The sequence below is a fragment of the Seriola lalandi genome, unplaced genomic scaffold, assembly GCF_002814215.2.
Source record: "Seriola lalandi dorsalis isolate HSWRI2012SDOR001 ecotype SW California unplaced genomic scaffold, Sedor1 jcf7180002054240, whole genome shotgun sequence".
NCBI lineage: Eukaryota > Metazoa > Chordata > Actinopteri > Carangiformes > Carangidae > Seriola > Seriola lalandi.
Genome location: NW_019524793.1, coordinates 463,630 through 478,036, shown reverse-complemented (window position 1 = coordinate 478,036; position 14,407 = coordinate 463,630). Strand labels below are relative to the sequence as shown.

General features: G+C 39.4%; 1 protein-coding gene and 1 long non-coding RNA gene across 4 annotated transcripts; both read left to right on the top strand.

Moving 5' to 3' along the window:
* Window positions 1-2,503: 2,503 nt before the first annotated feature.
* Window positions 2,504-5,532, top strand: LOC147819207 (uncharacterized). Its single transcript, XR_015437138.1, has 3 exons — window positions 2,504-2,643; window positions 2,821-2,963; window positions 3,571-5,532. It is a non-coding gene; the product is annotated as an uncharacterized LOC147819207 (long non-coding RNA).
* A 10-nt stretch (window positions 5,533-5,542) lies between these two features.
* On the top strand, window positions 5,543-13,235 carry LOC111653690 (uncharacterized). 3 transcript variants are annotated; one of them, XM_087173485.1, is made up of 14 exons: window positions 5,543-8,638; window positions 8,846-8,952; window positions 9,086-9,211; window positions 9,321-9,363; window positions 9,500-9,541; window positions 9,647-9,746; window positions 9,854-9,964; window positions 10,051-10,143; window positions 10,282-10,359; window positions 10,481-10,522; window positions 10,613-10,651; window positions 11,266-11,364; window positions 11,652-11,727; window positions 11,839-13,235. In XM_087173485.1, exons 1-14 carry the CDS (start codon window positions 8,578-8,580, stop codon window positions 11,881-11,883), a joined length of 1,062 nt encoding a protein of 353 aa, XP_087029611.1. In that variant the 5' UTR covers window positions 5,543-8,577; the 3' UTR covers window positions 11,884-13,235. The 3 variants fall into 3 exon arrangements, with proteins under 3 accessions (XP_087029611.1, XP_023260113.1, XP_023260114.1); XM_023404346.2 differs by having other exon boundaries at window positions 5,545-8,638; window positions 11,652-11,751; XM_023404345.2 differs by having other exon boundaries at window positions 11,652-13,235.
* Window positions 13,236-14,407: the final 1,172 nt, after the last annotated feature.

Sequence of the window (14,407 nt, the reverse complement as noted above, 5' to 3'; positions counted from 1 at the left end):
TCTCTTTGTTGAGGATGAGGCAACCTCAGCCAGTCTTCTTGTTCTGTCACCTGTAAAACAAACCAGAAGTAAACATATCGAAATAAAAATCTTTCTGGGCACAGGGGTAAAACTGACAGGTAAAGATTTGACGTAACATTCTCCAATAAAACAAGCATATCTAAACAGACCTAGACAAGACATGTTGTCGATAGGGATACTAAACCACTTTGTTTATATTGTGCGGTCTGAAGGATTAGAGATTTTGTGTGTGTGTTTGTCTGTCTGCGTGGGTTTGTGTTCATGTTTGCTCCGTAGCTTGCAGGCTGCTGATGGCTGACTGGAATGCGAAAACAAGATCATGTGAATAAAAGCAATAGTTAGGACCTGTGAGGTGTCGGTGACGATTGCAGCAGAGAGGGGGGAGGACAGTCCAGAGTTCCAAGGTCAACAAGCATAAGCCACACACATTCACGTGTTGTTGTAATGTAATAGTGACATGACACTCAGCCCATGTTAATAGGGGGGGGGGGTCATGAAAACAGTCCATTCATCACTTAAGCAAACTACAATATATTACTCAAGTCAAGCTCATAAAGTTGAATGTATACAACTGACCTCACTGCTTACTCTACAGCTCTGAGGAGAAGATCTCCCAAGAGACATGTCGTGAGGATAGAGTTGGCATTAGCAGTGTGTATAAAACATGTTGGGTCAGTGTATGCATGTGTCTTCATTTGTGTGTATGTGTTGAATCTGACTTTTTGCCCACTAGGCTAACATGGTTTTGCCTTTAAATGTGTATGACTATGCACATACCTACATCTGTGTGTCTGTCTAAGAGGCTATTTAGACCATGAATCACTCCTTCCCTTACACATACCATCATAATCACACACATACACCACTATACTCTCCCCCACAAATACTATCACTCTTGCCTACATATACCATTTGACCCTTTATTGTAATACATTTGCGATAGAATAGTGGTGTGTGTGAGAAATATTGATGTTATTTATAATAAATTAAAGAGAGAAATGATGTGTGTGTATGTGAAATAGACCAGCTGAGTGTGTGAAAATGGTGGATGAAGGTTTTATGTGGTAGAATAGTGGAATGAGTGAGTGAGCACATCATTGTTTTTGTGCGTGTGAGTATTATGTCTTGTGGAGGAGAAAGTGATTGTGAGTGTGAGGCAGAGATTGTGTGGTGAATGTTTATTAGGAAAGGAAGGAAGTGTGATTAAATGAGTTAGTTCACATTTTCAGCTCCTGATAGGCTGATAGGCTGAAGGCTTGCTTATAGTGAGACTGTGTCATTTTTGAAAGAAGCAATAACACAATCTTCCTCTTAACAATTAAACATTAAATTTATTATTTGGAGTGGCTATAGTTTTACTTGGTCTGATATGACCAATGTTTTACCACTAATTTTAGCAAACTTAGATAGATATCACTGAATAACTGACATCTATTTACTGACTTTGTGGCTCTTCTTGCATCACTGTTACACTGCACTGAATCATGTCAAAGCCAAGCATTTTAATGGTTTAATGTGCCATTATTCTGTAATTGTTAGTTGTGGCCACTGTTCACTGTTTCAGTTCACTGTTTTAGCCTCATACATCAAGTCTCCTTCTTGATGTATGAAGCCAATGTGAGTATAAAAGAGTGTAAATGTGTGCGTAAGAGTGAGTATATAAGAGTTATAGCGCAGTAGTGTGTGTGTCTGTCTATAGTAACAATGGTGCTATAAGTGCAGTGCAGTCCAAATTACTAAGTCTTCGACAGGAACCGGCTAGAATAACATAGAGAATTGAAGAACCACAGGTGCTGAGGTCACACTTACAATACTGAAGCACAGAGAGCCAATGAAATGTGCTCGCTGGAGCCCAGATGACTGTTAAATACAGTGCAAGCCTCTCCTGTGTGTGTATGTCAGTGTATATATCCTTTCATCATCATTTTGCACATAGCTTAGTGCCAATAGTTTAATGAGTATGCACACAGCAGACACCCGGTAATATTCCTGTGATTCCTTGTAATAAGTGAGATGAACTAGCGAGTAATTTGTGTGTGTAACACCGATCCACTAACATCACTTGCCAAGGAGAACTTGTGTAATATGTACAACAATAAGTATATATATATATATATATATATATAAATACATAACAATAAGTGTAAGATATCCTCTTTAACAACAGTAACAAATCATTATTAAATCTGTTGCCCGTGCTCATCTTTGTCTTATTAATTTAGCAGGATATATCTGGTCTTTTTCCTGTTGCCACTGGGCAACAGGTGGACTACAACAGTTTTTTACGATGGATTGTTTACAGTAATTTGGTGTAATTGTTGAACAATGTCAATCTGACAGTTACAGCTGCTGGCTACTATTGTTATTAGTGTTAAGCTTGTGGGTTGAGTTATGGCTGCCTCTGCCCTGTAATTATGTTTCTCCTTCCCCTTGGTCGTGGTGACAGATGATGGCAGCAGTGGAAAAGCCGGTGAAGGACACCTCCTGTTGGAAGATGAGGAATTATGGTCGTGACAGGGAGGCAGTCCCAAGCATGAAACCGCAGAGGCATCTACCTGTCTAGACACAGAACAGCTGTCTTCAGCAGGAGCTGACATGCTGCAAAAAAAGAAACGTTCACAAGTAAGTAATCTAGTCTCAAAATTCAAACAATAACTTCATTAAAGGGGCTATTTGTTTGCTATAAGTTTTGCTATTGCCATATGTCAGCGTACATTACTTTGCAAAGAGCTTCAGTCATTGTTGTATTTACAGTACAAAAACTTACAATATGCCCTCTGAGAAACACTATTTCTTCAGGACAGACTGGACGTCACAGTGACGAGATGGGCCAACTGGGCTGGAGCTACCTGGTTAGCATGCTAACTTCAGAGGAAAAGAAGTGATAGAAACAGAGGAAAAATAAAAGGGCTGCTTTCCACAACTGGAGACAAGTAAGAAAAGTGAGTAGATTTAAGAAAGTAAAGAAATGAGGTTTGATGCTAAACTCACAACATTTGTTCTAGACTGGTAAGTAAACAGCTGTTAATGCTAATGTTGGCTATGTAGCAATAGCAAAAGCTTACATAGCTTGTATATATGTTTATAGCATGTATTGAAGCTGTGAATTGATTTAAAATAAATGAATTGCCATCATCTATGTACTGGCAGTCGGTTGAGTTGTCAGCCTTACATCAAAGGAAGAAAAAGCGGAGATTGAGATTGTGGCACACAGTAGGAGTTTTTCGCAGCAGATATTTTCACTTGTCATAGCAGCAAAGTCACAAGTGGCACTAATAACCCTAATGACGGCTCCACTGAGTTTGAGTGTCCCAGTAAGGTACCAGGGCCATCGAACTTGAGCACCTAAATGGCACACAGCCATTGTTCATGTTTTCAGTGCTTTTCATGCTATCACATGTCTGACTGTCTGCTGTGAAAATGGCTGGCACATTTTTGTGAAGTCTTTAAGTGTGTTAAAATGTAAATCTTTTTTTTTTTTGCAGTCTCATTGTTCTGTTCTTTTTTCCATTCTCCTCTCTGCTTTTTTTTCCCCCTCTTAATTTTCAGGTGAGCACCGGATCACCTCACTGATCTGCAACACAACCAAACACAAGGCTTTGTTTATTTAACAATAGGACCCAGTCAAGTGTGAACAGCTACAGAAGGGCTGCCTTGACAAAACATGACAGTGACAGACGCACTGACTTAACCAACATTCTCACAGCACCGCAGCAACTCCCCATTTACAAATCCCCATCCCTTAAAACTCCTATCATGTCACTCATAGCTTCAGGTGAGACAGTCTTGGATATGCATAGTGAGCAGCTTATAAAAGAAAATGAACCAAATGGGTAATTTGATGTGAACTTCTTACATACTTTCTCATGAGTCCATTTAGTGTGCAGTGCATGCCGGTGCTTGTACATGTCCTTGTTTGTGTGTCAGAACAAATAGTGGAGTGTGTGAATTGAGTTGTATTGTATGTGTGTGTGCATGCTGTGTGTATATTTACGTGTGAGCCTACAGAAATAACAAAGGGCACGGTATAAAAAATATCTCAATTGTTTCTCAGGGATTATCCCTCACAATGTAGGGCTTTATCAGAGGGCCTGGACTGCTGTAACAAGACACGCTCGCCCTGGGTTCGCCCAGCCAAATTCTCAGAGTTATGCCAGCAACAAATCACAGGGGGGAAATAAATGAAGAGAGCAAAGAAAAGAAACACTGGGAGTGGGGGGGACAATGGCAAAGGAGAGTAAAGAGCAGAGAGAGGGAGGAAGAGAGATGACAGGGGAAGAAAAGTGGAGTGAGAGGGAAAGTGGGAGAGAAAACAGAGTAAGAAGGAGGGAGAAATATAGAGAGAAAGGCAGAAGTTTAACTGGAGGCCATGCTTCAAACAGAGAGGTTTGTTTTCTGACAGAGATCCCTCTCAGGAGATTGAGCTGGAAAAAAGATTAATAGAGCTTGTCCAAGTTGCTCTATGATATTGCGCAACATGTGTCTCAGCAGCATATGAACAAAAGCTGCTGTGCATCATACTGTGCAGTGCCTTCCTTGACGTGGCAGTTTGCAAGTTATAGCCTAATGTAAATGATGCAACCACACCAAGCCTTTCTATTCAAACACTGATAGGCCCTCTGTCAGCAGATCTTTCATGTTTGGCTCTGTGGAGGAGAGGTGTTTGTGATTGGGTTGTTTTATTTGCTTCCTTTTATAAGATTTTCTCAGCAGGATCAGGTTGCTGTGCCCAGGCTAACCACGCTCTGTAAAGGGGAGCTGTGGTTTTGGAAATGAGACGGAGAGTTAGGGGCTTTGATATGTGTGTAGGAGGTATAGATGGGGTGGGGGTGTACACAGTATTGTGTGAAGCCCTTCGTATATTCATATATTCCCATGACACCTCCACTCCTAGCAAAGAATATTCTGGTATATAATTGCCATAATGTAACCGCATAGCATAATTGAATGTTTATGTATTACAGAACACACTTGGCACATCGCTATACTGTGTGTGAGCTGGGTGAAACCCAGATGAATGTGATTACTGCCTACATATTTTTCTGTATGTGTGTTGGTGTTGGTGTGCTTCCTGTGCTGGACATGTGTAGCTGTCCCTTGTGGTGGTATCCAGTCTTTGCCAGTGGGGGTTTTGGGCTTCATACTGAGCCGACTGGACGGACCAAAGTTTGTGTAACAGTCCCAGCACGATTTTCTGTTCCCTAAACTCACCTCTCTTTTTGGTCCTTGTACTCATAGTGAGGGATTATGCTTATTACCATTTACTTGAAAGCACCCCTAGTGACTTGATGTTTTTCCTAGCTACAGTTCAATCACACAAGGTTTGGATTCAGGGTGAATGCAATGTAAAGGCCTGTGATGTTGGTCTCTGCATTAATAATGTAACTGGAGGAAAAAAAAACACTTTAGAGTGTGAACATGATACTGTTTTCTTAAAAGGAGTCATATCTGGCTTGTATATGCTGTTTTGGTCGCGGTTGGCTTTCTATCGGGTGTATTTTGAAACTGCTGTGGAGCACGGAGCAGCCAGCACTATTGTCTCAGAGCTACTCAGGATTCTCGGGGTGTTGCTTTGCCTCAGTGTTGACTCCACAACTCACATGCCCTGAATGGTGCACCCAGTTTTTGTTTTCAACTTGAGTTCATAATAATGAACCGTAAAAACTTTATGGGATTTAATTTAGTCGTCCTTCTTACCTTTGAAACTCTTTAAAGAGAATGAAAGATTTGGAGGGGAGAGACAGGAAGAGAGCTGTTTATCTCTCATCACTGCTCTTATGAACAGAACAAGAATTGTAATTATTTACCCTAAAAGTCCTGTTTGGACTGTTTGGAATTTAGTCCTTCATCCAGGCTGCAGAAACAGACGCACAGTGTTTGTGGGAGTGTGGACCGTGGGACATGCATGTTCCTAGCCTTGTGTGTGTTTTCAGGCTGTCCTGCGTCATCACTGCTCTCCTCTGTTTATGCAGAAGCTCTGAGGATAACGAGAGGCATGGTCGGATATCCAAGCCTCCCACTGTCACTTGATATCTATGGAAAATGGATCAGATGATTGGACAAGCCCACTTCCACACAGTGTTTTTTCTTTTTTCATTGAGGCCTTAGCCAAGGAGTGATGAAACCTTCAGGAATGATGCAATGTTAAGCTGGTTAGACACACCAAACTCGGCTAATAAGTAAATATACTTGGCTTCTCTGTCACTTGATCTACTCCCACATCCAATGCAATAATTATATTTAAGGTGGAAACCTGAAAGTATGTTTGGGAAGCACATTTTTACTCATCTGCGCTGGTGGACTCTTGCCATCAAAGAGAGACAGGGAAGGGCAAAGGAGAGAGGGGCAGAGAGATCGAGGAAGGGGAGTAGTCAGAGTTGAAGAGATAGAGAGGGGCCCGTATTGAGTGACACAGTGTATGGTCTGTGTTTTCTCGGTGGACCAGAGAAGATGCAGTGTAAATGAAGCGTGCTGCACCATGGCAGCTTCTGCTTTATCTTTGCACTGTGCATGTGTGTGTGTGTGTGTGTGTATATGTGAAAGAAAAATGACAGAGTACTGAGAGGCCTTTGTTCTTCCTCTGTTCTCTAATGGTTAGAATAAGTTGGGAGGACTGCCATTCTCTGTCTACGAGCTGTCTCTGAAGATAACAGGAGGAAATACGCAACACAAATGTGAACATGGATAAATACAAATGCATCCACCTTGAGTAGTGGAAACATCCTGTCACAATACAGAACTACTAGTGGGCTGAAGGATGTGTTTTTCTGACACATCCCTGTGCATATCTTTCAGACCACATGTATAATACATTATGTGTTTCCCCTTTTTATTCTCATTTGATCTCCAATGAAATTAAAACCTTGTGGTGATCTGAAAAGCCAGGGCTACCTGTTTATCTGTGAGTCTCTGACCCATAGGACAAGGGCCTCCCCTTGTGTTCCACACGCAAAACTACACTCACCAACCACTTCACTAAGAACACCCGTACACTTGCTTATTCATGCAATTATCCAATCAGCCAATCACGAGCCAGCAGTGCAATGACTAAAATCATGCAGATATGGGTCAGGAGATTCAGTTAATGTTCACATCAATCATCAGAGTGGGGCAAAAATGTGATCTCTGTGACTTTGCAGGGCTGGTTTGAGTATTTCTGAAGCTTCTGATCTCCTGGGATTTTCACACACAACAGTCTCTAGAGTTTTTACTCAGAGCGGTGTAAAAAAACAAAAATAAAACACCCAGTGAGCAGCAGCTCTGCAGACAGAAACACCATGTTGATGCCAGAGGTCAGAGGAGAATGGCCCGACTGGTGAGGGCTGACAGAAGGGATATGGTAACTCAGACCACCACTCTTTACAACTGTGGTGAGCAGAGAAGCATCTCAAAAACAACATCGAACCTTGAGGTGGCTGGGCCACCAAAACTGGAGAGTTTAAGACTAGAAAAAGAGACTGGTGGTGGTAGCTTGATGGTGTGGGGAATGTTTTCTTGGCACATTTAACACCAGTCCCTTGTCGTTTGAATGCCACAGCCTATCTGAGTATTGTAGATGACCACATGTATCCCTTTATGGCCAAAAAGGCTTCTAATGGCTACTTCCAGCATGATAACTCGCCAAGCAAAAGTCATCTCAAACTGGTTTCATGAACCTGACAATGAGTTCATCGAACTTCAGTGGCCTCCTCAGTCACCATGTCTGAATCCAGTAGAACACCTCTGGGATGTGGAGGAACAGGAGATTTGCTGCATGAATGTGCAGCTGTCAAATCTGCAGAAATAATGTGATTGAATCATGTCAACATAGAGCAGAATCTAGGCAGCAGTTTCTGACATGTTGTGGAATCAATGCCACAAAGAATTGAGAGCAAAGGGAGGACCTTCACATTATTAGCATGGTGTTTTAATAAAGTGCTCGGTGAGGGTACATTAGAAATCCATTAGAGGTGTTTTTTTCATAATATGAGCAATATTTCATCAGCAAGACCAGTATACATACTTATATTTACTTAAGAAATTAATATGTCCCTCATGATAATTTGAGTGAAAATCTGTGATGAGTGACTGAAGGACAGACTCCGAGCTAGTCAAGTCCTGCGCGTTGTGTTGTTCCTCTGTTTGTTTCTTTTTTGTTTGTTTATTCAAGAAGGGAGAAAACAATATGATGATATTTACATATATATGACAGATTTCATTGGAAGACTGGTAAATGAACAAACTGGTTGGTATAGAGACAGAGGGGACTGCATTGTTTGTCCCTTCTGTTTCAATAGAAGGTATGTGTGGAGTTATGTGACCACAGTAAGAAAAACAATAAATGAACAAAATTGTAAAATTACACCGCAGGTTACCCATACTGTATAAATTGATTTCATAAAAGATGAAGAAAAACATCTTTTGAAACTAATATAAATCACATTATCGTAGCCCAGTTCAAGAGCAGTATAAACCTTAAGCCTGCCCCTTCCTGTATCAGTGCTCTTCCTCATTCGTTTTGTTTGCCCACACGGAAGACGCTGCCTTCACTCTTACCTTTGACTATCCTTCGACAAAATGACTCTTCAAATCTATGTTTTGGCTTCTGTGATAATATCATCGGGTGCCACCACAATAGGTAAGAGATGGACCTTTGTGAGCATATATATTTCTTTCCTGTTTTTCCTTTTTTTTTGCTGGGTTTATTGTTGACTGAACACTGAGTTAATACACTGTTTAAGTCTAATCTACTTTTTGATGCTGCTTGTGTTACCATTTAAGAATGTTTCTCTGAGGCCTAAAAAAGTTAGTTAATGATACAATGTATAATTCTCATGTTTCAAAGACTATTCTCAAAGAAACACTTCCTGCTTTGACATCAAAAACGGCGATGGTTTTAACTTCGCACACGACTGCCCTGCTGGATCTGAGATATCTGCATTCTATGACAAGGTATTTTGATTAGCTTTCAAACTCTGTTATAGCTCATAGTTTGTTATACAAAGTAATGTTAGCAAGGTCTTTAAGAAATAGACAGAAGGAAAGAGAAAGTGAAAGTAATCCTTTTCTTACTGTATTCCAACAGATTCTGATTGCTATTGCCAAGCCTGGAAAACAACCTGTATATTCGGATGAGGTGAAAAGCATCGACAACTATTCAGTTGTTACAAGAGACTGCAGAGACCTGGAAGTAAAATGCTTCATTTCTATGGTGAGTTTCCCTCATAGTATTTATATGAACTCATTCTATAGAAGTCAGACTGGCTTGTTGTGTTGTAAATATGAAATATTGACTCACAACTTTGCTTTCGCCTTTCAAGGGTCGGCTTGTGAAAGAGAACTGGGTGTTTTTTAAAATTACTGGTAAGGCAATGAGATGTTGTGAATGCCTGGTTCACTATTGACCCTGATCTTTCAACACTGATCATATACTGTATGCATACATATATATCATATATACATTATATGTACAAGTATCTCACCTCTTTACTTTTAACAGAGGAAATAAAGGATCCTGAGCCAGATTTACCATGGAGCCTCAGTGAGTGGAAGTTCATTCTGTTAATTATTCCAATGTCTCACAACATTAAAAATATAATTCAAATGAATTTTTGATTATGACATGTTTGCATTTTGTCTGTGTCAGCTGGTGTGATAAAGCTTGTCATTGGGATCATTGGGATCATTGGGATCATTGGGATTATCGTGCTTGTTTTGTGTTACATTACTTGGAAAAAGGACATGAAGTGAGTTCTATTCTGTGTCTAACAACAATCAACTATTTATGTGATTTATACACGTAGATATCACAGAATCTTGCATGGATTCAGAAGTGTTTGTTTTCTTGTTTCAGGGGGCAGCACAGATCATCTACACTGACTTGCTTCTGTAGATACCTACTGACTTCCTGTTGTCTCAGAAAGGGGAATTCCGAGGCAGAGTTAACAGAGACAGCAGAGACTACGTGAGTCTTTTTATGTGTGAATGTTACTTTTAGAACAGATCCCTGAAGTTCTGTTAATCTTCTACATCTTTTCTTTGTCACTGTAGCCTGGTTGACATACCTCCTGCCACTGATCTACAGGGAAGTGGTGGAAATGATCCTGAGCAAGATGACACTCTAAAAACTGTGCATGTTCACAGGTTAGGCTGCCATGAAAACATCTATATACACACATACAAAAACATGGTGCTTGTCAAAACCATCAAAGTGTGTTTTAAAAAAAATAATAATAAGGAAGTCTAGACTGTTATCTGAAAAAGCTGCATTTGTCTCCATAGTGTTAATCCTAAAACTGATGGCAACAGTCCTTACAACAACGGTCTGGACCACAACTTGAACAATGAGTCAACTGAAAAGTGAGAATGAGAATTGCTGACTTTTTCTTGTGCCTGTAACCAGCTTTGCTTGAAAGATTTAGTGGAAGTGTCCCTTTAACTGGACAGGTAGTGCCATTCTTAACTGTTATTTGTTTTACAGTGGCGACATAAAAGCCCCTGATGTTGACAGAGCCATGAACAGGTAAACTGTTGGTACTGGACGGATTGTTGGTGTGTTTATTATCAATTCGTATTATTACTATTAGATAACTATTGTATATGTCTGCTTCAGGGACTTGAGGGATGATCCAGGAGGAAGTGACGTTGTGACGTAAGTCTGTTATCTAACAGTTTAAATTGTGGTGGATACTATCTTGCAATAGAGTTGAAGCGATTTTTAAATTTGCACATTTTTGCATAGCTTATATAACACACTTTAAAGAGTTGCTAGAAGATGTGAATTGAGAATGTGTCTTTTTGAAAATGTGTATGTTTATGTTTCTGCCTCCAAGAGATTAATCACTTTTTTATTAGTGGTTCATTTTTAGATATTTATCATTTATTCTATAATTTATTATTATTTATTTTATATTCATAATGTAATTACACAGGTTGTATTAGCTTCTGTTACAGATGTTTGCAAAATGATAAGTAAAGAAAGTGAAAAAGAATCCACAGTGATAAAACATGATTAAAGCTAGAAACATCAGATGCAGATCAGTGTGAGGCTGAGATGAAAATAAACTACCAATTACCAATACTAATATTAGTTTTGGTAACTTGAGCTGATGACTACAAACTGATGTCAAATCAAATCAAATCAAATTTAACTTTAATTTTATCAAAGGTACAAAAAGGAAAAAATAAGAATCGAATGGAGATAAAACTAGACAGAAAGTTTTTCTCTGCCCATCCTCATAATAATGGCTGTGAATTCTTCTCCAGGGTCACAGACATGCACAGTGGATGTGTGTGTGATGATTTTGGTGATTGTGGTCGTGAAGATCATGAGGCAGAAGGAGAGTCGCTGTTGCCGAATGAGCGGTGAGACTGGTTCTCTGTCACTCTGCACTCATAACTGTCCCCAAAGACAAATCTCTGTTGCTTTCCAATTTCCAGTCTCCCTCATACCTTGTTTCATTTGGCCTGTAGACAGCTGTCAGGAGTAACTTTATGAACTGCTCCCCCCAACCCGCATCCCAAAGATGAAGGGCCAGTCTGAACTTTCAGAACTTGTCTGACATGTGCTCGGAAAAGTGAGCACAAACCAGGCTTTGCTGCAATTGTGCTGTTAGGTTCACGTCTCTATTCCTTGTTGTTTCTGTCTCTAGAGCTAACATCCAAGGTCCTGACATGACAGGTGGAGCCGAAGCTTTTGTGAACAAGTGTGGCTTTGACCCAGACCAGGTCAGCAGGTGCTTTGCTGCACCAGTAAGTAGAAAGCTTTCCATACCCGCTTTAGTATATTTTTTTGTGTTGTTTTTCTTTTGATTTCGCTTTCCTTTTGGTTTTCTGCAGAACACTGACGTGGAGTCTACACCCAAGATGAAGAACGTTATATAAATAAATACTAAACAATAATAGTAATAATAATAGTAATAATAATAATAATAATAATAATAATAATGATAATGATAATAACCTGTATTATATAACCAACATTAAGTATTCTCACTATCGGTGTATTGGGTACATTTACTGGGAACTCCTTTGGGATCAAGTCAAGCAATTTTGTTTAAATGATAATTCTTTTCCCACAATGCTTTTCTCTCTTGATCAGCATGTCTTTTTTCACAGTGTTAGAAAATATATTTTTTTTACAAGCCTTATTAGATGAACGTTACATTTTGTAATCATTACATCAGACAATGATTACATTAACTGACAGTTATCACAATATAGCTTCATCAATCAAATGGAAGACACTGGTCTCATTAAAATAATACTAATAATAATGATGGGATTTTTTTTTTACTGAGAGTATTAAATGCTTGGCTTGACGAAAGGATGGGTGGACCTGTCAGAAAATGTATCCCATACACAGGTGAGACAACTTAATTAATGCACCTATATATCAGATATAATGTAATGTATGGCATAAATAAATATTTATAAAATAAACTGATATATCTTATATAAAATATTCTATATTATTAAAATGAAAATGAATAGCTTTTCTTTAGTTTTTCTGTTCTTTTTGAGTTTATTACATGTACTTTTTTTTATATTTTCTAATCAGTTGTAAATTGTAACTTCCTTTGTTTTTTGCTGACTAAAATTATTCTGTATTAGTCACTTGCTTGCATTTCACTCCGCATTTGATGCTATATTTTTTATCACTTATGAAATCAGTATCATTTCTTTTGCTTTATAGTTCATCGATTTATACTGTATATGTAACAATTACAATATTGAGCTATTAAAAATTATTCTATGAATTATTGCCATGAATTTTGAAGTGATTTCACTGCCTGGTCATTTTTACCTTGGTGTCTTAACTATTGAAGGCAACACAGAACACAGAGCAGGGAGTATCAGCTTTATACCACATGGGGGCAGTGAATAGTCATGAGTCCTACAATACTGAGATACATAGGCAATAACATCTCTTCTTACTTTTGTTGAGTAATGCCAATGCAATAAACACATATTTATTCCAGACTGCAATAGCTTCAAATAGCTGCAAATGTATGAAGGCCTAAAATGTACTTCCTATTTTTACGTATTGTATTTTTTATGGTCAAACACCGTGGGTGGAGCTAAATATTCTTTGGGTTCAATAAATGATTATAGTGCTGTTGAGTAGCTATTGTTCTATGCAATCAGTGTGTGTGTTTGGGTTGATAGATTTATTTCCTAGTATAGTTATTGCTCTGATTTATGAATCAACCAATAAAGGAACAGTAAGTACATCACATATCATTTGATAATTTAAGTGTTTTTTTGCTGTATGTTATAGCACTTAAAAGATTTGTTGCCCCTGTGGCTTGATGTATGGTAGTAATTACAGTAACACACAAACACTCAGGGGTTCAGGCTGAATTTAATACATCTATTTCCTCTATCTCTTGGGATCTGCTGAGAGCTGCTGTGAGTCTTGGTTTGTCGATGTCTGATTCTATTTTAAGCTTCTCTAAATGTGCAATGACCTTGAAAAAGACGTTTTTTTTACCCCTCAGATGGACTGAGAGCCGGAGAGTGACTGTGTCAGGGGTTAGAGGCTTGGTTGCTCATGTTTGCTATGTCAGTGTGTGAAAGTGTTACTGCAGCACCGGTGGAAAGAGGGTGATTGAATGGTCAAGGCCTCTGAGCCTCCCCTCTCGGGGAGTTTCACTGAAGGGACATGAGGGAGGGATGCAGGGGCTAGGAGGATTGTTGGATGGGTAGTGCAGGGGTGAGGGGTGGGGGTGGATCATCACATGTCATCATACATGTACAGCATACAGAAGGACATGAAAAAAAAATGAATAAAAAGGAAGAGGCAAAGTTTCAGCAAGGCTGCAATTACACATGAATACTACATGCTCTGATGCACATAATAATAAGATATTGACTAATTAGTTACCAATCACACTCCATTGTGAGCGGGATTATGAGCAGTCAAGGGAACAAAAATCAGCGGGAGCTGAACTCTGATCATACCACATCAGGGATAAGGAAGGCTTAAGGGAAGCTATGGGCCGCAGTTTCAACACTTAGGTTTGTTATCTCTAACTGATCTCTGGCTGATCACTATGTTTATGCTTACTCTGGAGTGTACTATAGGTCGCCTACTGTTGTGTGCTGCTAGGGCTTAATAGGCCGCTGCAAGCAAACAGTGTTTCATTCAGAAGTCAGTAAGCTGTACTCACACTGCAGTTATTAAAAGATTACATCAGGGATCACACCACACCGTATGATTAATTAACCTTGACTGATGCTTTGTAAAGCTGAATCCAGCTGAGCGAGTATGCCCACAGGTCTGCATGTACATACACATACATATGAGATGGTTGAAAGCATTACTGTAGCTGGGCTCTCTAATACTGACTCAGGGTTACTGTAGTGAAACAAAGCCTTGCTTTCTCCAGATTAGTATGGGACCAGT

What these genes read in the sequence shown, in the direction of transcription:
- LOC111653690 (XM_023404345.2), top strand. Translation starts at nt 8,578, where the DNA reads ATGACTCTTCAAATCTATGTTTTGGCTTCTGTGATAATATCATCGGGT. An exon ending in GGTGTTTTTTAAAATTACTG is followed by an intron (nt 9,364 to 9,499) that starts GTAAGGCAATGA and finishes TACTTTTAACAG; the next exon opens with AGGAAATAAAGGATCCTGAG. An exon ending in AACAATGAGTCAACTGAAAA is followed by an intron (nt 10,360 to 10,480) that starts GTGAGAATGAGA and finishes TTTGTTTTACAG; the next exon opens with TGGCGACATAAAAGCCCCTG.